The sequence below is a fragment of the Cynocephalus volans genome, chromosome 8 (assembly GCF_027409185.1).
Source record: "Cynocephalus volans isolate mCynVol1 chromosome 8, mCynVol1.pri, whole genome shotgun sequence".
NCBI lineage: Eukaryota > Metazoa > Chordata > Mammalia > Dermoptera > Cynocephalidae > Cynocephalus > Cynocephalus volans.
This window is the reverse complement of record NC_084467.1, coordinates 18,689,695-18,711,586: the sequence shown is the minus strand read 5'-3', so window position 1 is coordinate 18,711,586 and position 21,892 is coordinate 18,689,695. Positions and strand designations below refer to the sequence as shown.

The 21,892-nt window shown below is 52.0% G+C and overlaps 3 protein-coding genes across 5 annotated transcripts; 1 reads left to right on the top strand and 2 right to left on the bottom strand.

Moving 5' to 3' along the window:
- The first annotated feature begins 849 nt into the window (after positions 1 to 849).
- On the top strand, positions 850 to 5,378 carry GALE (UDP-galactose-4-epimerase). The gene is made up of 11 exons (XM_063105252.1): positions 850 to 905; positions 2,588 to 2,713; positions 2,864 to 2,979; positions 3,063 to 3,176; positions 3,446 to 3,622; positions 3,849 to 3,962; positions 4,054 to 4,120; positions 4,210 to 4,295; positions 4,400 to 4,477; positions 4,719 to 4,833; positions 4,984 to 5,378. The coding sequence occupies exons 2-11, from the start codon at positions 2,593 to 2,595 to the stop codon at positions 5,040 to 5,042; spliced, it is 1,047 nt and encodes a 348-aa protein (XP_062961322.1). The 5' UTR covers positions 850 to 905; positions 2,588 to 2,592; the 3' UTR covers positions 5,043 to 5,378.
- Positions 5,379 to 5,439: 61 nt separating this feature from the next.
- On the bottom strand, positions 5,440 to 10,237 carry LYPLA2 (lysophospholipase 2). 3 transcript variants are annotated; one of them, XM_063105371.1, is made up of 10 exons: positions 10,150 to 10,237; positions 8,166 to 8,269; positions 7,899 to 7,930; positions 7,710 to 7,775; positions 7,181 to 7,228; positions 7,009 to 7,079; positions 6,814 to 6,887; positions 6,635 to 6,736; positions 6,356 to 6,529; positions 5,440 to 6,273 (listed from the first exon to the last, which is right to left on the bottom strand). In XM_063105371.1, exons 2-10 carry the CDS (start codon positions 8,241 to 8,243, stop codon positions 6,223 to 6,225), a joined length of 696 nt encoding a protein of 231 aa, XP_062961441.1. In that variant the 5' UTR covers positions 8,244 to 8,269; positions 10,150 to 10,237; the 3' UTR covers positions 5,440 to 6,222. The 3 variants fall into 3 exon arrangements, with proteins under 3 accessions (XP_062961441.1, XP_062961442.1, XP_062961443.1); XM_063105372.1 differs by lacking the exon at positions 6,635 to 6,736; XM_063105373.1 differs by lacking the exon at positions 8,166 to 8,269 and having other exon boundaries at positions 10,150 to 10,230.
- A 2,586-nt stretch (positions 10,238 to 12,823) lies between these two features.
- Positions 12,824 to 21,474, bottom strand: PITHD1 (PITH domain containing 1). The gene is made up of 6 exons (XM_063106010.1): positions 21,186 to 21,474; positions 20,415 to 20,458; positions 19,957 to 20,034; positions 16,245 to 16,349; positions 15,441 to 15,549; positions 12,824 to 13,763 (listed from the first exon to the last, which is right to left on the bottom strand). Exons 1-6 carry the CDS (start codon positions 21,381 to 21,383, stop codon positions 13,662 to 13,664), a joined length of 636 nt encoding a protein of 211 aa, XP_062962080.1. The 5' UTR covers positions 21,384 to 21,474; the 3' UTR covers positions 12,824 to 13,661.
- Between the last annotated feature and the right edge of the window lie 418 nt (positions 21,475 to 21,892).

The following is a 21,892-nucleotide window of genomic DNA, read 5'->3' as shown; positions in this document are numbered from 1 at the left end:
AAGATGACCGGTAAGGGGATCTTAACCCTTGACTTGGTGTTGTCAGCACCAAGCTCACCAGTGAGCTAACCGGTCATCCCTATATGGGATCCGAACCCGTGGCCTTGGTGTTATCAGCACCACACTCTCCCGAGTGAGCCACGGGCCGGTCCCTGCACATCATATTTTAAATAGAAAAAAAAAATCCTTTTCTGTCTACTATTGTGGCAGGCAGGGTGCCGACAAACTGTCCCCAGCAGTTTGTGAGCGCTGAAAGCCGTCAGCACTGGGATTCCCTTTGCAGCTTTAGAGGTTCTTCGAGCTCCCTGGTTTATTTTCAAACTACACTTTCCATAGCCACAGCCTCTGGGCGACCCCACCCATTCCCTTCACTCAGCGCAGACCCTGTTGCCTTAGTTCCCTGGCGTCGGATATTTCGTGCAAGACTGAGTTCAGGGTTTGGCAGATACCGGAAAGTTTGAAACCCTGCGAGTTACAGTGGGGCCGGGGCTTGTCAGCCTCGCCCCGGGCCCGGCCCTCCCTCGGGGGCGCGGCGCTGCTTGCAGGGGTTGGGACGAGCGCACCTCGCGCGTGGACCCCGGGCACCTGCAGGGAGCGGCCATCCGCCCCCCGGCTCCCGGGCCCGCGCTCCCGGCGCTCTCCTTTCCTCTGCTGCCCGTCCCCGTCGCTGGGTGGCACCATCCACCTCCGCCCTCCGTGAGAACGCGCCGCGCAGTCGCCCTAAAACTGCACAGGCCTTTTGTCCTCCAGGCGCTTCCGTAGTGGCCGGAACCCAAGTGACACGTTTCCTTGGGGGCGTGGAGGGGGCAGGATCAGGTTGGGCCGTCCGCTCTTAAAAGGACCGCCGCTCGGGGCGCGGGAGGCGGCGCCGCTGGAGCCAGCGCGGGACGTGGGATTCCGGGCAGGTCAGGGAGGCCGGATGATGGCTGGATGGGCTCAGGAGGGGCCGGGTGGTCCGCGGGGAGCGAGGGAGTGTCCGGAGGGCCTGGGCCGCGTTCCGGGCAGAGTCCCGCCGGGGCGGGCCCGCCCCCGCCCCCGCCCCCGCCCCCTCTGCTCTAGTTCCCAGCTGCAGTGTGGCCGAGGCGGGCCGGGTTCGTTCATTCATTCCAGTCCCTTCCGAGGTGCGGCCCAAAGCCCAGCCCGCGGCCCAGCCGCCCTCCTTTCCATTATACAGACTGGGAAAACTGAGGAGGCGACAGCTGACCAAGGTCACCCCCGCGGGTCTGGGGCTCAGCCGGCCTCAGACCAGCCTTCCTGTCTCCCAGAGCCCCTCCGCGACCACTTTCCGGGAGTCCACGCAGTGCTCGGGGTTCGGCGGCCTGGAGGTGGGGGCGGCTTCAGCGTCTGGGGCAGAGTCCAGTGCGAAGCAGAGGGGGGAAGGGCTGCAAGACCGGAGGTCCGGAGATCCGGATTTCTAGCATCGGCCGGCCGTGTGACTTCATCTCTGGGACCCTAGTATCTTTCTCTGTAAAGTGCCAGTATCAAAACCTGCCTCATCCGGATGTTGGGGGAATTCAGGAAAGTAACGCAGAAGTGCCCTGTACAGAGCCTGGCACTCAGCGGGCGCTCAGTCAACTGTGCTGGAGCTGGATGAGCCCAGAAGGGGATCGAGGCAGCCCGGAGGAAGGCGGCAGCGGGCCAGGTCGCTGAGAATGAAAGGCTCAGTGTCTGGGGCTTCCTGCCCGCTCCGCCCCCTCTGCCCACAGAGTTTGTTCAGGGTGGAGTTGCACACCTGGCAATGGAGACTGGGCACAGTTCACGTCTGCACTGGCCATCCCTGTGCGGGCCCAAAAGTTGCATGGGATCTCTAGCTCCAAGCCAGGAATAACCAGGCCGGCCCTGGCACGGACAGAGGCCAAGCCAGCCTGGCTGCCCTGGGGTGCGATGGGGGGGGCCGGGCCCACTCCAAGACTATGGTGCTGCGGCTCCAGAGCTGGGCACAGTCTGCTTGGCTAAAGACCCCACCCTTCAGGCCATCTGGTATATTTCCTGCTTCCTCCCAGCTGACCCTTGAGGGGGAGGGGTGGGGGGGCAGGGGGAGCGTGCCTAGAGCAGTATGAGTCACTGAGCCCAGGAGCCAGTTTACACCTAGTGATGGCACAGGCACTGAGAAGGCCCGAGTCTGAGCAGAGAGAACTCCTTCCTGGGATCCTGAAGTTCCAATCCTGCTGCCATGTTTTCTTCTGTCCAGGACTCTCCAATCCCCAGATACTTTGCGGAAGGAAGTATGGGTCCTCGGATTCCATTTTCCCAACCCTGGTCAATTGGAACTAGGAAATACCGTGCCTGTGCATCAGTCTCTCCACCTGTGCCATGTGACAGGCCTTTAAAATCACCTCATTTAATCCTCACACTACAGCAGGATATTTGTATAACTAATAGCACCATCTTATAGAGATGGAAACAGGCCAAGAGAAGGCAAGTGATGGTACCCAGCTCTGAACCAGCGCTGACTCCACAGCCACCCTGTTAACCAGGGCACGCTGCTGCCTCTGTCCAAGGCAAGCTCAGGGGCCCAGGCTTCAGTTAGAAGGAGTTCCTGAGCAGGCAGCCTCGGCCACCCCTGAGACTCTGTGTCCTGGGCCAGGTGCAATGGCAGAGAAGGTGCTGGTAACAGGCGGGGCTGGCTACATCGGCAGCCACACGGTGCTAGAGCTGCTGGAGGCAGGCTACTCGCCCGTGGTCATCGACAACTTCCATAACGCCGTCCGTGGTGAGCGTGGGTGGTGGGGCTGGAGTTTCTCGAGGGGATGACAGAAGGAAACCCTGGGTTCTGCTTCCACCACTGAGGGGTGTATGTGTCTGGCTAGTTCCTGAGAACCCAGGACCCATCTAGTTTTCATGGCCTCCATGTGCCCCCCAGGTGGGGGCTCCATGCCTGAGAGCCTGTGGCGGGTACAGGAGCTGACAGGCCGCTCTGTGGAGTTTGAGGAGATGGACATCTTGGACCAGGCAGCCCTACAGCATCTCTTCAAGAAGGTGGGTGTCTGGCAGGCAGGCAGGGGGTATCGCCAAGAGCTAGGGCCAGTAAAGCAACCTCTGACTCAGCTTTGTCCCCACAGCACAGCTTTATGGCGGTCATCCACTTTGCAGGACTCAAGGCTGTGGGCGAGTCAGTGCAGAAGCCTCTGGATTATTATAGAGTTAACCTGACAGGGACTATCCAGCTTCTGGAGGTGAGAGGCATGGGGCAGGGACAGTCACTGGGAGGGGCCCCTGTCTGGCAGGCAGTGCCAGACAGTGAGGAGGGGCCTGCCTGGTAGAATCAGACAGGGCCTGAACTGAATCATCCTGGACACGTGTCTTTCTTACCTCTCAGCCTCAGTTTCCTCATCTGTAAATAAGAGTGCCCATAATGTCAGCCCACCCTCCTATGGGGGAGGAACAAATAGGGCGGGAACAGTGCATGAGGCAGAGGCCACTGACGCCTCCTTTCCATTGCCAGACCATGGGGGCCCATGGGGTGAAGAACCTGGTGTTCAGCAGCTCGGCCACCGTGTACGGGAACCCCCAGTACCTGCCTCTGGATGAGGCCCACCCCACGGGTGCCTGTACCAACCCCTATGGCAAATCCAAGTTCTTCATCGAGGAAATGGTCCAGGACCTGTGTCGAGCAGACAAAGTGAGGGCACCCCTTGACCCAGCCCTGGCTCTGATCATTGACTGACTCCTCACAGTCCCCCATGAGCCTGAGGATGGGATCCTGAGCACCCCACCAAGGAGGAAGCTAAGGCTCAGGAAATGGTGGTGACTTGCCCAAGGTCACAGCACTGGTGGGGAGGGCTCTGGATTCAGCTGGGACATGCTGCTTGCGCCCCTGCCCCCACTGTCTGACCTGTGTCCCACAGGCTTGGAATGCAGTGCTGCTGCGGTATTTCAACCCCACAGGTGCCCACGCCTCTGGCCGCATCGGTGAGGATCCCCAGGGCACCCCCAACAACCTCATGCCCTATGTATCCCAGGTAAGAGAGAAGGGTAGGGACAGATGTGGTGGCCCTAGGGTTACGGCTGGTGCCGGGGACCTGGAGGAGCTGACCTGACCTCCACCGCCAGGTTGCTATTGGGCGACGGGAAACCCTGAATGTCTTTGGCAATGACTATGAAACAGAGGATGGCACAGGTGAGCCTAGGACCAGGAGGACCCAGGAGTGGAAACCAGGAGGGATACAGGAGCCACTGACTCCCTCTCCCCCACCTCCTCCTCTCCAGGCGTCCGAGATTACATCCATGTCGTGGATCTGGCCAAGGGCCACATCGCAGCCTTGAGGAAGCTGAAGGAGCAGTGTGGCTGTCGGGTAGGAAAGAAGAGAGGGAGGGAAGAGGACCAAATACTCGGCAAATGGGGCACAGACAGCAATTAGTTTTGCCCCTTCCACAAACCCTGTTTTCTCCTGGGCAGATCTACAACCTAGGCACAGGCACAGGCTATTCGGTGCTGCAGATGGTCCGGGCCATGGAGAAGGCCTCTGGGAAGAAGGTAGGCCACCCACCCACCCCACCCAACTCTCAGCAGCAGAAGGGCCCAGCCCTTCCCACTCATCTACCCGGTGGGCACCGCAGCACTGCCCCGTCTCCTCAGCCTGCCTTGCACCTCCACCCTGGGTGCCTGCGAGCAAGATGCTGCTGTGCACATCTGTTTCTTGTGGACCTGGCCAGCAGCTGGAGAGGTGAGGCCCAGGACCAGCTCAACCGAACTATGACTGCTTCTTCTCCTGCAGATCCCCTACAAGGTGGTAGCACGGCGGGAAGGCGATGTGGCTGCCTGTTATGCCAACTCCAGCCTGGCCCACAAGGAGCTGGGCTGGACAGCAGCCTTAGGGCTGGACAGGATGTGTGAGTAGTGGCCTGACCCCTGGGAGAGAGTTAGGGGCTAGGAAGGGGCTAATCAGGTCTGGGCATGCCCATGCTGGGCTGCCCCCTTATGGGAGAAAAGGGGGTTTCATTCCAGTGTGGACCCTGACGACATACCTCGCCCTGTCACAGGTGAAGATCTATGGCGCTGGCAAAAGCAGAATCCTTCAGGCTTTGGTGCGCAGGCCTGAGGAGCCTCCCCTACCATGGACCAGAAAAGGAAGAGAAGCAACTGCCTGCTCTCCAGCCTCTGGCAGGAACCCAGGGCCCCAGAGCCAAGCCAAGGCCTCCCCTACCTCAAATGCCAACTGGCCCACTCAGCCCACCAGGCCTGAGGCCAAGGGCTCCACTGACCAGGAGTCAGGGGTCTCTAACTCATCTCCCACAGGGTCCAAGAACTCATCAGGACCACCAAGAGTGAGTGAGGGAGGCAGGGCTCTGGGACAAAACAAAACACCCGCCTCCCAGGCACTAATTTATACTGCTATGAAGGAGCTTTCCAAAGTAGCTAAAATAAAGTTTTCTTACACTGGGAGAGATCCTCACAGACAGCCACTCAACCCATTGAACAGAATCAGCCCCTGAGGGTTGAGGAAGCAATTTCTTTAATTTTATCGGAATCCAAGACACAAGAAAAACACTGAAAACCACATGGAGACAGAAGACAAGACACAACTCCTCTCCCACTGCCTCCCTGGCCCTAGACTGGGGACAATGTGGGGTGAGACAGCTGGGGGAGACCTTGAGCCTCAGTCCAGCCCTGCAGACTCCAGGTCTGCAGGGGAGGAGGTAACGGGGAGGCAGGGCCTAGTCCCCCGAGTTGGGGAACAGCTGAGGGAAGGCCCCCTCCTCACCAACACTCCTGCCTGGGGGCAGGTGGCCCACAGCAGCAGGGGGCCATGGACACATTCATGATTGAGAAGCAGCTGAAGTGGAGGCAGGAGAGACACACGATTATCTGGGCAGAATCAGTTGGGGTGGGGGCCTGGGAGGGCCCCATGGGCCAAACCCTGAGGTCACAGGAGGGGGCCCAAAGCGGGGCTAGCGAGTGAGGTCCTGAGTGAGTGGGTCAGCGGCTGGGCCCCTTTCTCCCGCTGCCTACAGCCCCTCCAATACTGCTGCCAGGGGTGCCCACCTCCAGGGAAATGGGAGAAGAAAGGAACCCACTGCCTGCTGCAGACAGAGCCAGGTGGCTGAGGCCAGGAAGGAAGGCCTGGCCAGGCCTCCCCGCCTGCCCCAGAGGCCTGTGGGATGAGGATGGGGTGGGGAGGGTCGGGACAGGCTCGACTGGCTCAGATCCAAGACGATGCCGCAGTTGCTTTCTGGGTCCCCCATGAGATGGAGGACTGTGCTGGGGGCCAGCGGCTCTGGTTAGACAGGAGGCAGCAGCTTCTCAAGAAATTCCTTCACGGCTGCCATCTCCTAGGGGGTGAGGAGGGCTTGTGAGAGGCTCTTAGCCAAAGGGAAGAGGGAGGTGGGAGTGGGAAGTGGTCCCCCCACTGACCTGAGGACAGGAGCTGTGCATGACACCTGGGTATGTCTTGAACTGGACCCTGGCAGGTGTGACAACAGACCGGAGCTTCTCAGCCGTCAGGGCCCCAAACCGTACGGGCACCATGGGGTCCAGCTCCCCGTGGCACTGAAGGATGGCCAGGTCCTTGGCACTGCCATTGGCTGCCTGGGGGCCGGGCAGGACTCAGAGGGCAAAGCCAGTGCTGCAGCACAATCCCCAAGCCACAAGGAGACCCAAAGGGCAGGAGGAGGCGTCTGTGGGGACACTCACCTGGGGGAAGGCCCGGTGCAAAGGCAGCCAACAGCTCAATGCCACGATGCCAGCCAGAGGGTGGGGGCAGGTAAGGGCCGTGTAGAGGGACAGGGCCCCGCCCTGGGGGGAGGAGCGAATAAGCACTCAGGAGGGAACAGCTCACCTGCCCACCCCCACACGCCTCTCTCTCCCCTCACCTGTGAAAAGCCTCCCAGGACGATTCGATTGGCAGGGATCCCATTCTTCATCTCATGCTCAATCAAGGCCCTGACTGGGGGGAGGGGGCATGGTTGGGTGGGAGAAGCTGCTGCAGGGGCCCAGGAAGAGGGCCAGACAGTGCTTTCCTGGGGGACTTTCCAAGGGAGGATGCTGGGCAGGGGCCAGGGCCTTACTGTTCTCTGCTGCCTTCTTGATGCCAGCCTCGTCCTCTGGGGCATCTGGACTCAGCCCCATCAGGTCAAACCTGGGGAGCAGAGACGTTGGCAGCTACTGGAAGACTCCAGTCAGCCCTTCCCACTGGGCAGCTTCCTCAGCTCACGTCCCCCCACCCATCCCCAAACTCACCAGGAGGGCATCACCATCTTCATGTTGAGTGTCACAGGGATCCTAGGCCTGGGGAGGAGAGCCAGGGGGCCATCACGCTCAGGAGCAATGAGGAAACCACAGCAGAGCCCAGGAGGGGCCAGAGCGGCCCCTGGGGGCCCCTCCCAGCAGGCAGGGCCTGTGTTTAAGGTGTTGCCAGGCAACCTGCCACGTGGGGCTGGTGGCTGCAGTTGGGGCATCAGTGGTGGTGAAGGAGAGGAAGAGCCCAGCACTGGCTATGACGGGGTTCCAGCTCGGTTGGTGAGTACTTGGGGAAGGGGCACAAGGAGGTCCTGGTTTTAGAAGATCTTAGATCTAGGAGGCCCTTGGATGGGGGGCTGGTGCAGGACCCCATTCCTGGGAGCTCTACAGGAGCCAGGGCTGAAAATGGCACTTCTGACTGCCCTGACTGAGCTCAAGCCCTGGGATGGAGCTGATAGAGCAGGCCCAGGATAGCAGGACACCGGCTGATCCCCAGCCTCAGCCCCTCCCTTGCAGGGGTGACACTCACGCATGGGGACAGATGTACTTGACGTGAGGGAGCCGGATGGTGGAGAGGGCGTCAGCCCAGCTGTGCCTGTAGGAGGAATGGGAGAAAAGGACTGATGTAGGAAGACAGAAAGCAAGGGTGGCAGCCTCTCCAGCCCTGCTGCGGGCCCTGCCCACCTCCCCAAGGCACACCCTTCCCCAGCTCACTCACCCTGTGTCTCCAAGTCCATGTAAAAAAATAACCTGGAAAAGGATCAGAAATGGGGAGATGGGGAAGTTCCCCCTCTAGATCCTCCAACTTCTGCCCACCCCTCCCCCACCCCCAAGAACCTGGGGGAACTGAGGTAGCAGCCAAACGGGCTATTAACCCCTTCTCATCACCGCCACCTCCATTTTCCCACACCCCCTCTGGCCAGTTCCCCAGCTGCCCCCACCGGGTCTGGCCTGGGGGCTGCTGTAGGCAAAAGGGGACCCTCACCGCAGCCGTCTCCCGCTCAGCTCCAGACACAGTGGCAGCATCGGTGAGCAGGGGCACAGACATGGTGTTACCACACATACACTACAGGGCTCCACGGCTGGGGCCTACACAAATGTGGGGGGCAGTGGTCAAGAGCAGGGATAGGCAGAGGAGACTCCTGGCTCGAGGGACCCAGCAGGCCATCAGCCCCCACACTGCACCCGGGCTCTGTCACCAGCACAAAGAAAAGGCAGACAAGAAGTCCCTGAGGGGTAGGAAGTTAGCCTCTATTCCAAGGCTGAAAAGCAGAAGCAGCCACCCTAGTGGCCCAGAACTCGTGTCCCTAGTTCTGGCCCAACCACAGAGCCTGAGTGTGCTGAAGACAGGCAGAGGCAGGGCTCAGGGGCTGTGAGGGGCCAGAAGAGGGGGACAAGGGGAGGCAGGGCGCTGTAACGCTTCTCAGAGGGCAACTCCTTCCTGCTCTTCAATCATTCTTTCCCTAGAGCCCTTGGTCTCCCCCCACCCCAACACCAGGCCCAACTGGGAAATGAGGGGGAAAAGTGCCAGGGAAATATGCTTCCAGCCCTTACTACACACACACACACACACACACACGCACACACACGCACACACACGCACACCACACGCACACCACACACGCACACACACCGCACACACCACTGCACGCACACACACCGCACACAACACCGCACACACGCACACACCACACACGCACACATACACACCACACACAAACCACACACACACCACACACTAACACACCGCACACACCCACCGCACACACACACCACACACGCACACACCACACACCACACGCACACACATACCACACACACCGCGCACACACACCGCACACACACCACACACGCACACACCACACACGCACACACACACCGTACACACATACACCACACACACCGCGCACACACACCGCACACACACACCACACACGCACACACCACACACACCATACACACACACCACACGCACATACCACACACCACACACACACCACACACACACCACACACACACCACACACGCACACACCACACACACCGTACACACACACACCACACACGCACATACCACACACCGCACACACACACACACACACAAACACACACACCCCTTTTCCATCCTCCTTCCCTCCCGCCCAGCCTTCACAGCAGTTTCTGGCTCAACGCTGCTCATGTCTCCAGAAAGCATAAGGACTCCCATCCACCACCACGCTCCCCTCAGTGAGGGTACCTGCCATTGCTGCTGCCACTGAGTCCAAATGGACCCCCAGCTTGACCACACTCTGGGACTTCCAAACACACAAAAGATTGTCAGGCCGACTGGCCCCTCCGCATCCTCAGCGTCCTCCAAACTCACCTGCCTCTCAAGTGCCTACCCTTTGCAGCAACGCCCACCCTCCCAATTGGCTTCCACCTTCCATCCTGACCCCTACTGCACCTCCCCATAGTGGGATTTTTCCCCTCTGACCCCGGGGTCCCTCTTCCGTCAGTAAATGCACCTCCCGCCCTAAGCTGGGATTCCCTTCCATCTCCACGATGGGGACTTCGCCTCTCACCCAGGCTCCCCCTCTCCAAGAGGTGCCTCCCTCCCCACAGTTAAGATCTTCCACGCCGACCCAACGTCTCCCAGTCCCCACAAATGGAACTTTTGTTCTGACAAAGGGTCACCCCCTCCCCACAGTGACATTTCCTACCGGCTTTCTACCTTTGACCCTGGGGAAGACCCCGCCCTTCGATGGCACCTTCCACTGCAGACCCCCAAGTCCCTCTCACCTCACCCGGACACCCCCTTGCGCAGCCCCGCTCCACTCCCGAAGTCCCCAGGGCTGGACAGCGCCTTCGCACCTCACTCCCCACCCCCATCGCTCCCCATCGCGGCGCCCCCTCCCCACTCTCCGGGACCCTCCGGCGCTCCGATCTCCCCCCACACCCTCCCTCCGCCGGCCCGGCCCCGGCCCAGGGTACCTCCGCTCCCTGGGGCTTTCAAGACCGCTCGGGCGACTCTCCTCTCTCTCCCGCACAGACACACACTCTTCCCCCTCGGACGCCCCCGCCGGAACTTCCGCTGGAGTCCGGGGAACCCAGCCATCGCGCTACCGGAAGTAGCCTGGCCAGCCGTACGGAACCCGGAAGCGGGGAACGGCCGCGCCGGATAGGAGCTGCCATGTTGAAGGCGGTGGGAGCCACTCTCGGTTCAGCACCCGAGTGCCTGCCCGCCCGCCCCCTCCTGCAGAATCCAGACAGGGCATCCCACCCATGCGTCTCCCACCCGTGCGCCTCCCACCCATGAGTCTCCCACCCGTGCGCCTCCCACCCATGAGTCTCCCACCCGTGCGCCTCCCACCCATGCGTCTCCCACCAGTGCGCCTCCTGGAGGAAAGCTGTTGAGGAGGGACATTCCTCACACTGTTCTCCGCATGAAGTTTACCGCCTCCCCATCCCCATGGGACACACTTCGTTATGGCCTTGGGCATATGCCTCTAGCTTTCATGCCCTATTCCAGGATCATGGATAAAATCATACACGCTGAACTAAAGAGACCTTAGAGATCATGTAAGGTCCTCCAGTCTTATTTTAAACATGAGGAAACAAGCTCAGAGAGGGGAAGTAAATAAACAACCACCTCGGGATTACTGTAATGCTGCCTCTCTGGACCTGCTTCCTGAGCTATAAAATGGTGATAATAACCACTCTGCCTACTTCACAGCTTTGCTGTTAGGCTCGAATGAGGTCGTATGAACAAGCATTATAAACTGTAAAAATCACAGTGTGAGGCCTTACTCACTCTAAAAAGGACCCTGGGAAAATACACAGGCCACATCAGGATAGCTGGATAGGCATGGGTGTGTCTTAGGACTGCCTTTGACAAGCAATGCCATGCAGACAGTGCAGAAAATACCACTATCAACTGAGCCCCATCTGTTAAGAACAAAAAAGGCTTCATTTGGTCACCACTGAGTCACCCTTTGCTCCTTGCTGCACTGGTAAAGTGGAAATAGGGCTCAGGGTCCACAGGCTGGAAGGGAGGCAAACTGAAGTTGAAGGACCATGTCCCTGAGAGAACGTGGGGGATCTGCAAACAGGAAATGAGTCACACTTGTCCCTCAGCAGCTTAGGACTCATTCTCCCAGCTTAACCTACATGTTTTTTCTTTGAACTGAAAGAAAACAGTACAAACTTGGAAGCCCAACAAAGCACATTTCCCCAGGCCTAGAGGCAGTTTAGTCTTCAGTACTCAACAGGTCATGGAGATACATCCTAAAATACCAGAATTCTGGGCAGAAAACCTTTGCACCCAGGGGACCACAGCAGGCCAAAAACCCAGGACTGGATGTCAAGAGAGAAAGGGGATAAAAGTGAAAAGGGGAAGAAAACAACACAGCTGCTCTCATTCCCAACAGAATCCCCGCTTGGATTTCTGTATGGAAAAATGAACAGTTCCTCCTGCACCCAGGATCACCTGAGACACTAGCACTCCCAGCAAATTCTTCAGAGTGAAGCTTCAAATTCAGAGGCCAGTCCCAGGTGCTACTTGTGATTGGTTCTTTAACTAGTGGAATTAATGAACAGTTAGTCTGCTTTAAGATTTCTAACTTTATTTTTTTCCCTACTCCAAATTAAAACAGCCCTGCTTGGGCTGGCTGGTTAGATCACTCAGTAAATTGTGGTGCAATGGTTTGGATCTCTGTACCAGCCAGCCACCAGCAAAGAACCATAGCCCCTCTTTTATTTTGATCTCCAGAATGACCCAACTGAAACAAAGATGCTGTGGCTGAGGAGTGAGTAGGACCTTTAGTGCATCAAGAACTGTTTTTGCATTCTGGTTGATTTCAGGCTGCATTTTAGAAATTTTCAGGCCCAATAAGGCTTGGTGGTGGCATACTTTCCCTAAGACAGGATGGAGAAACAGTGGCTATATCTTCCTAACGAAAGAGTTGGCCAATCCCTCAGAGGAACTCTCTCAAGAGGATCAGAATCAACACTAATTCTGGGCCGGGCCGAGCCCGTGGCGCACTCGGGAGAGTGCGGCGCTGGGAGCGCGGCAACGCTCCCGCCGCGGGTATAGGAATGGCGGGTGCGCTCACTGGCTGAGTGCCGGTCACGAAATAGACAAAAAAAAAAAAAAAAAAAAGAATCAACACTAATTCCCTCTATCAACTGCTCCTACTTTCTGCAAGAGAGAGAATACTAACCATCTCAAATCCCCTTTCTGGATGAATTTTCTTCAATTGCTGCACTGACTTTCAGAATTCAAGTCCAAAGTCTTTGCTCTAACCTTCAGACGGCATGTGCTGCTCACTTACTTTTCTCACCCTCATCTCTTTTGATGTGCTCCAGGATCTGTTCTCCTTTATTTTTATAAATGTCACTCCATAAGTTACTTCCCTTCATGAGAAATGAAATATAGGTTTCCATTTCCACCTTCCTCTTTATAAATGTAGATACAGGAGTGTTTTTAGCCTAATGTACAGAATTAAGCTTGACCTTTCCTGGAGAAAATGATCTAGTCTTGATTTAATTGTGGCACTTCTTATGATCTACCTAGTCCAAAACAAAAAAATTTCAAAGTTCGATACAGTTCCCAGTAAAATGACAAGTTTCATCAGTACTGTGAAGAACTCAAAAGAAAATACAAACATTAAGTCTGGCAAGGATTTATTACGAAGCTTATTAGTCACAGTGAATAAAAGCCATGAACAGAAGAACTGAGAAATCCCCAAATTCTCGCATTGGGCTTACAACACTAGTTAGAAGCTAATTAAACATTAAGGAGGTTCCAAGGGGAATCTTAGAACTAAGTCTCAATCTTACCCAGACCAGTCTACCCACACACAGAGAAATGACTCCCATGCTCTCTCCAGATTGCTTAGCTGGGCACAGAGAAAGACCTTCTCCCCAAGCTATCACATATCATCATAAGATTCCTATCCTTGTAGCTGTAACCATGGGACACTTGAGCATGACAAACTCCAAGCTGGGCAACTTGACAAGAATGCTGAACAATGACAGGGAAGAGAAGCAAGCAGGAACAAGTGTTTCTAGTTGGAGACCCTCCTGATGGCTAACACAAACATGATCCTGAGGCTTCAGAAAGTTTCCTGCAGCCCAGGAATAGTTTCCATTTTTTTAAAACACAAGTCACACAAAAATCCTGCCGCAAAGCAACAAGACACTTGGGATTCCATGGCTACATCAACTGGAAAAGCAAGCGTTATCCATGACTGCCAGACGCCACCCAGCCCAAGACCCAATTTCTGCAGTGCCCTTGAGAACCACAATTGTCCCGGGGCACCCATTCAACCCTCCCAGTGGTACGGTGTCTTCTGTAGGCCAGATTTCTGCAGCAAACCCCAAAGACAAAGCTTGGCAGAGGCTGTGGCAGCCAACTCTCTCTGGAGCCTCATCTCTTTGTCTTTCCCAACAGGTAGTCATATATCTTCACTGACACAGCACCTTGTGGGAGCCTTGGCCAGCCCTTAGGAAATGAAGTGTGTCTGTGGGGTAACCTGATGGACCCTGTGGTCTGCTGGGTTAGCCGATGCTTCATAATTGCAGATGGTCACCTCATGCCGGCGAAGCTGCAAGAAAATTGAGGGGCTGGGTCAACAGGCCAGTAAGGAACTGTCCTTTTCCTGAACCTTTTATTCAGGTTCATTTCTAGAAGTCATCATCTAATATCTCCCATCTTCTGATATTTTTATCTTGAGAAGCTTGCAAAGATCATTATAAATAATTCACCCTGAAACTTAGAAGATTCATTCCCCCTACTATCATGGGGGCACCATGTGAACTGGAGCTTGTTTTATTTATCGTTTTATCTCTGGTGCCTAGAACAAGAAAGATTATGAAAAATGTTAAATAAAGGAAGGAATCTGAAAGTGAAAAACTGTGAACTGATATAAATTACATAATTTCAGGGAACATTACTCTCTTGTGATGTCCCCATGCTTTGCCTTCCCCTAGCATGTTAAATAATAGAATTTGTTATGCCTTTTCTTCCTATTGATCTAAATTTATCAGGAGTTTTTATTAATGAACCTTTAGGGGTGATGTTTTCCTTTGGCCCCTACAGTTATGGTGCTGTGAGCAGGATACTAAAAGGTGCTTTGCCCTTCTGGAGCCACAGATGGTGGACACCAGAGCCTGAAAGCCAGCAGAAAAGGGTATCTCTCAAGGTCCTGCTGAACCAAACTGAAGAAGAAATAAAGTGCTGAACAGAAAACTGGGTTAGGAGAATACTTTAGAACAATCAGCCTAGAGCTGCAGACTTGCTCCAAAACATGTACCTTCCAGACCCTGAGAAAGCAAGGAAGACATCAATAAAGCTATGCTGATTCCATTCTGAAGCTGGACCCTAAGATAACATCAGGAGTGGGAGCAGAAACCAGAGGGAGCCTTGGCGAGACCTTGCACCTGGCCCCGTGCCTGGAGCCCCCGTAGCTCCCGCCCCCGCCTCCACTTTTCTTTTCCCACACTCCATCCCCTCAACCCCCTCTGTATTTATTTATTTATTTATTTATTTATTTAATTAATTTTTTTAAAGATGACCGGTAAGAGGATCTTAACCCTTGACTTGGTGTTGTTAGCACCATGCTCAGCCAGTGAACTAACCGGCCATCTCTATATGGGATCCAAACCCGGGGCCTTGGTGTTATAAGCACCACACTTTCCCGAGTGAGCCACGGCCGGCCTCAACCCCCTCTTTAAAAACCCCTCAGTAAATATGAGTCTCTGAGATGGCTTTAGTCTGGCCAATCTCCTTCAGTTTTACTGAAAGAGATGGGTTAGCCTAACATCTCTCTTCAGATCATCAGTATTCCTTAATAAAATTTGACTTCCATTTTCATCAACAATAAACAAACAAACAAACAAACAAACAGGGGCTGGCCGGTTAGCTCAGTTGGTTAGAGCACGATGTTACATCACCAAAGTCAAGGGTTCGGATCCCCTGATTGGCCAGCCTCCAAAAGAATAAAAACTCACACATAAGGTACATAGTCAAACTAGTTTTAAAAAAATAATAATAAAATACAATAAAAATAAGCAACATAATTTCAATCCCCTTAAAAATACCTACAGTCTGTCAAATAAGTGAGACAGACAGTTTATAGTGATAAAACCAAGAAAAATTACAGACTGGGAGCAACTGATGTCTCACTTGCTTTTTCCCCTCCCCTTAAACCTCCCGCCACCATAGTGCAGATATAGATGTATGGATGTATACTTGACGAACAATCTTTTCAACCCCATCTTACCTCAGTCCATTCTCCTCTCAGGCCAATATAAAAGACCTTTGTGGTATCTGCTCCAAAGTTTTTTGAAATATGTATTGAGAGATGATAGACATTTGAAAAACGAGAAATTCTAGAGGATGAAAGGAGTAGGGAGAGAAGACATAGGTTACAGCTCAATGAGTACCTCACCACCACGTCAAACATTTCAGTTCCAACTTGTGGTGAAACCCAGGGAAATGTCAGAGAACACTGTTGGGTTCTTCCTTCTCATTCTTCTCTTTGGACAAGGAATTAATTCAGTGAACATTTACTCAGCAATCTGCCAGATCCTGTCCAAGGCAGCAGGGACAGAAAGATTAGAATAAACACCGCTCCTGTCCTCAAGAAACAGGATGAGAAATGGTGTATAACCCAGCAAAGATTCCAAGGCATGTTTAGCTGTGACCTCACCCTTAGGAAAAAGAGAAAGCTAATGAAGAGAGCAGATGGTCACGTGTAACTCAGCCTGCTGTAAGCTCACTATGCAAAGAAGAATTCTGAAAACATCTTTCCTGAGCCCACCCTAAGAGGACATTTAGATCTGCCTATTGCTTACAGGTTAACAAGTCTGTGACTTGCACTGAATCTCTGCCAAAAACTGATCAAGCCAAGGACCAAGCCTCCTCCATGTTTTAACTCATTTCTGATACTAAGAGAGCAGGACACTGGCCAAAAATAAGTGGTAAGCCCTATAAGCACCGATGCATACATGCTCACTGCAAATGAAGGAGCAGCTACGTTCCTCAGAAGAAACCACAGACAGCAGAAGACAGGCCCAGTGCTTACTTTGTAGCATACTCTAATTCTCCTGTAAGATCCCGGTTTAGGCTAAAAGTCTGATCTGGCTCCCTTTCTGTATCATCAAATGACATCTGTGGAATGTTCTTGTACCTGAGAAAGGAAAAGGAAGAAAAGTCAAGAAATCTGCATAATCATGTTTTTCAGTTTCTCAAAGATTTCTACTGACTGCTCAACTGGCTTCAATTCTATCAAAAGGAAATCAAATTTTGGGGTCAAATTTTGGAAATGGCATTTTACTGGTATTTATATACAAACACAGTATCTTTTTTTTTTTTTTTTGTCTTTTTTTTTCATGACTGGCACTCAGCCAGTGAGTGTACCGGCCAGTCCTATATAGGATCCGAACCCGCGGTGGGAGCGTTGCTGCGCTCCCAGCGCCGCACTCCCCGAGTGCGCCACCGGCCCGGCCCAAACACAGTATCTTTAACTGGACAAGAAAAGAGCTGAGAACTGCAACATAACCCAGTGGCATCTTTGAGTGGGTTAAGATCACATGAGAAGCAATACACAAAGAGGTGGCTCAAAGTAGGTCACGTGTAGCAAATGCACAGAGAAAATAAGCAACTCAGCACATTCAGACCAAGCTGAGGATATTAAATAAAATGGCTTACTCATGGAAAAAAAAAATACATACTTTGGCAGAAACATATTAAACACAATTAAGAGAAAAGATCGGGTAACCCAATGTTCAAACACTTTTCACATCCAAAAATTACCCCATATATTCAGTCATCTTACAGATCTTAAAAAATACAATTTGGGGGGACTGGCTGGTTAGAACATGATCCTGACAACATCATGGTCAAGGGTTCAGATTTTGTACCAGCCAGCCACAAAAAAAAAAAAAAAAAAAAAAATACAATTTGGGGATTTCCATTTTGAAAGAGCACAAAAGGCTGCAAACTCACAACAGGCTTTGAAAGTCAAGGGAAAACCGCTAGTGAAGAAAATATTTTTCGAAGAGAAGTCTAAGAAACAGCTGTCTCTATGATCCACAAATTCTCAGTGACTAAGCCATATATCCTCACCATCTCCAGTGTATTTTATTAATACACCAGTATGGGGCCGGCCCGTGGCTCACTCGGGAGAGTGCGGTGCTGATAACACCAAGGCCCCGGGTTCGGATCCCATATAGGGATGGCCGGTTTGCTCACTGGCTGAGCGTGGTGCTGACAACACCAAGTCAAGGGTTAAGATCCCCTTACCGGTCATCTTTTTTTAAAAAAAAATAATAATAATAATACACCAGTATGGCAGGGGCCTAGATATTAGTTGCAGCAAAATGCGTGTAATTTAAGAAAGCAAATGTTTGCTTCAAAGTGTTTCTAAGAATGATGCACAGCAGAATAATAATAATAGAGAACATTTATGAGCAGCATTATGAGAAGCAGTGTGGCACTAGTTAAAAGCAGTGTCTCTAGAGCTAGACTTCCTGAGTTTACAGCCTGGCACTGCCACTTACCAGCTGTGTAATTTGGGGCAAGTGATTTAACCTCTCTGTGTCTGTTTCCTCATCTGTAAAATGGGGATAGTAACAGTACATATTCCATACTGTTGATGTGGAGATTAAATGGAATCAATTCTAAGAGGAACATATATTAAAAATGCTTTTTTAAGGGCCGGCCCATGGCTCACTTGGGAGAGTGTGGTGCTGATAACACCCAGGCCATGGCTTCGGATCCTATATAAGGATGTCCGGTTAGCTCAGTTGGGAGAACGTGGTGCTGACAACACCAAGCCAAGCGTTAAGATCCCCTTACTGGTCATCTTTTTAGAAAAAAAAAAAAAATGCTTTTTTACTATGTGAAATTTCAAACATACACAAAAGCAGAGAAAATATAATATCTCCATATCACTCATCTTCAACAATCAACAACATTATTACAGTTGTGTCTACACACCCACTTTGATTACAGTTGATATTTTAAAGCAATCTCAGACATACCATTTCACCTGTAAGTACTTCAATATGTATCTCTACAAAGAACTTCTTTAAAAAATACCTATGATACCATTTTACTATAACTAACAATATTAACAATTAACAATAATTCTTTAATATCATCTAACATCTAGTCTGTGTTCAAATTTCCCTGATTCCAGACTACCAATTTAACTTTTCAGGCTGTATCAATGACATGTCATAGTTCAATATGTAGCATTTTATTTTTATTTCTGGTGGTTGGCCGAACCCTTGACCTTGGTGTTACCAGCACCATGCTCTAACCAAGTGAGGGGGCTGACCAGTTAAGCTCAGTTGGTTAGAGCGTAGTGCTTATACTACCAAGGTCCAGGGTTCAGTCCCTGTACTGGCCAGCCACCCAAAAAAAAAAAAAAAAAAAAAAAAACCAAGTGAGCTCACTGGCCAGCCCTGGCAGCATTTTTTTTCTTTGTTAATTGTACATAACATAATGGCTCACTTTACAATCAATGACATCTTAGACTCAATAAAGCATGTAGTGTGCTTAGAACAGAAGACCACATATTTGTATCTGCTCACCTAAAACTGGGCATTTCCTATTTACCAGACCAATTTTAAGATCTTTACATGCAGTATGTCATTTAATTCGCTTCACAATCTTATGAAGTATGTACTATTACTATTCCCATTTTACATAGGAGAAAATCGATGCATAGAGAAGATAAGTAATGTCTCAAAGTCATGCAGCTAGCAAGTGGCACAGCCAGAATTTGAACCCAGTTTAGTCCAGGGCCAGCACTCTTAACCACAATGCAACATGGATGTCTAGTCTTCTGAAGCCAATCCATATCTCAAGTAAAGGAGTGTCCAAAAAAACCAAACTGTTTTCTTAAAATGATTAAATATGTGGATCTGCTTTCAAATTCATGTTTCTAACATTCAAAAATAGTATTAATTCCTTAACTCTCCCTAAAGTCCATTTCAACAGATCAATTTTTTAGATAATTTTTTTGGGGGGTGGCTGGCCAGTACAGGGATGGACACTTGGACCTTGGTGTTATCAGTACCATACTCTAATCAACTGAGCTAACAAACCAGCCCCAGATGAAATTTTTTATGTAAAGTTCTCCTGGTATTTGTTTCTCCGGCACTCAAAAAAGTAGTTTTCCCCTTCTTTTAGGAAGGCTATCCTGGAATAAAGTAAGTTATCAAAAAGGGAGTACTAGCTCTAGTGGTAACAGATCCAGTGCCCCAAGAGGTATACAGAACTTTGCTAACAAAAGACCACACAAACTCAAATGAAGTAATTCCATGTCAACAAAACACGTGTAAAGATTATTGTATGAAATAGCAAGGGAAAATTTTGAAGCTAACCCCAAGTAGATCCATAAAGATCATTTAAGATCTGCAGCTGGATTATTAAGAAAACTGCAAAGTCATCAACAACTGGCATTTACAGAATGCTCTCTGAATGAATGGTCCCATAGTAAGCACTTTTATTCAGAAAGAGTTAAGTATATAGGGCTAGCAGTTTAGCTCAGTTGGTTAGAACACAGCCTTGTAACACCAAGGTCAAGGGTTCGGATCCCGTCAGCCAGCCACTAAAAAAAAAAAACAAAGAGTTGAGTATTTTGATCCAGAATGCAAACAAGACCAAGATATATTTAAAGGGGTAACATTTAATCCAGTAAAAGAAAAATAATATTATTCTGCAATGAAGTGTTACCAGAAAAGAGAACTAGGAGCTTCTTGAGGGCCTAAGCCCTTGCCACTTACAGTCTCATCTCAGAAGGGTGTGAGTCATCATCCTCTCCCATTATAATGATGCCTTTGAGTTTGACATTGCCCGTAAATCTGCCAGAATGCAAAAGAGAAGGTTGTCAACCTGAGTTTGAATCCCTGCTTAGCTGTGTGACCTTGGACAAGATCCTTCCCCTTTGTGGCCTTTAGTTTATTCGTCTGTCTGGCTCATACTAGATAATTTCTAAGATCCTTTCTGCTTCTGGCATTCTACAATTCTAAGAAATTTACCTCGACCTCTCAGTTATTGTTCAACAAATACATGTTTCCTGTCTGCACCAAGACAGCTATGCTTTCCTCTTCAGACCCACCAAAGTAATTTACCCCATTTCTAGAAACAGATGTGGGCTCAACACAACCACTGAATGAATCCATCTGTCAAGGTAACTAGTACAGCCTATTTAGCCTGAGGCAAGCACCAAGGAGATACTTACGGAATATTAAACAGAAGCTCTTCATCTGCATCACTTTCAACAAACTGGAGGGGATGGGGAGTGGGGAGAAGAAAGCAACAAATATTTTCTGAGAACCTAAAATTTCAGGCATCTTCCACCCTGTCCTACAACTGGGGTGCAATGCAAATAGTCAACCTTCCTCGGTTTTCCAGGACTTATTAACCTGAAGCTAAATCAATCTTTCCCAGTGTTCTAACAGCCACGTACCATCCAATTACAGGGTTCTTATTAGGGAGGCCATGAATGAACTTCCAGAGACGACGAGTCTCCTGAATTGAAAGATGGGTGCTTATGGGCACTCTTCTAGGGAGAGGGTCCGTAGCTTTCAAATGGCTCTCAAAGGGTCCTGTAACCTCACAATGGTAAAAACCTGCGCTCCAAATAGGAAACACCCCTTCTCTTCCTAGGCTGGTCTTCATCAGGTGATATGATCAGGCAGCCATTGGGACCAATGGTCAAATGGAAGAGAAAACGCTCTCACGGCCAACCTCCCTCACTAACCCACGCAGTCCCGGAATAGAGCGTTAAGCTGTGTAAAGTCAAAGCGCCCCCTTTCCATCTCTGGGCCTCAGTTTCCCTATCTGCAAAATAGGGAGACTCAACCCTGTCCCCCTCCCAAACGGCTGGAAGGAGACAGGCATGGGAAAGCGCTTGGACACCGGGCTATCGTTATTTTTAACATCAGGAATGAGGCGACGGAGCAGATGGGCGGCCTGAGGCCCCGCGCGGACCCCGCCCCGGGCGGCCCACCTTGGAGCGGTCTGTCCGCTCCTCCCAGGGCTTGAAGACGCCGCGGCCGCTGCCCTCGCGGCTCTCGTTGAGGCACTGCAGCCGCTCCAGGTCGATGCGCAGGTACAGACCGTAGGCCAGGCCGCGCTGCTCGGGCGGCTCCTCTCGTTCGGCGGCGCAGCGGCACCCGCCCCCGCCGTGGCTGTGGCCGTGCGACATGGCAACGCCACCGCCAGCGCGTCCCCTCAGACTAGCCGCACCTCACGCCGCGTCCGCTCCGCTCCGACCGCCAAGCGCGCCGCGTGCGCCGCGTCGTAAAAGGCGCCCCTGTGCGGCGCATGCGCCCGGGGACGAGGAGGCGGGGCTCGGAGGGGATTGACGTTTGACGATCGCTTTCCAGGTGCCCCGGGGTGAAGGTTGACTCTCAGTCCCGGAGATGGACATTGTTACTATCCTAGCTTCACAGATAAGGACACTGAGGGACGGAGAGGTTAAGCTGGTGTCCCGAGGAAACGGCGGGGCTGGGATTCGAATCCTCCTCCCCCGACGCTAAAGTCGGTGCTCTTGTCTTAACTACCACGTTTCTCAGGGAGCTGGTGAGGAAAGGTGCGGAGTGATAAGGCCCTGGAGACAGAGAACACAACCTTATCACTCACTGGCTGACACGTGCTCGCCGAGGCGTTGACAGCTCACAAAAACACTGTCCTAACCGCTTTCTTGAAAGCGGG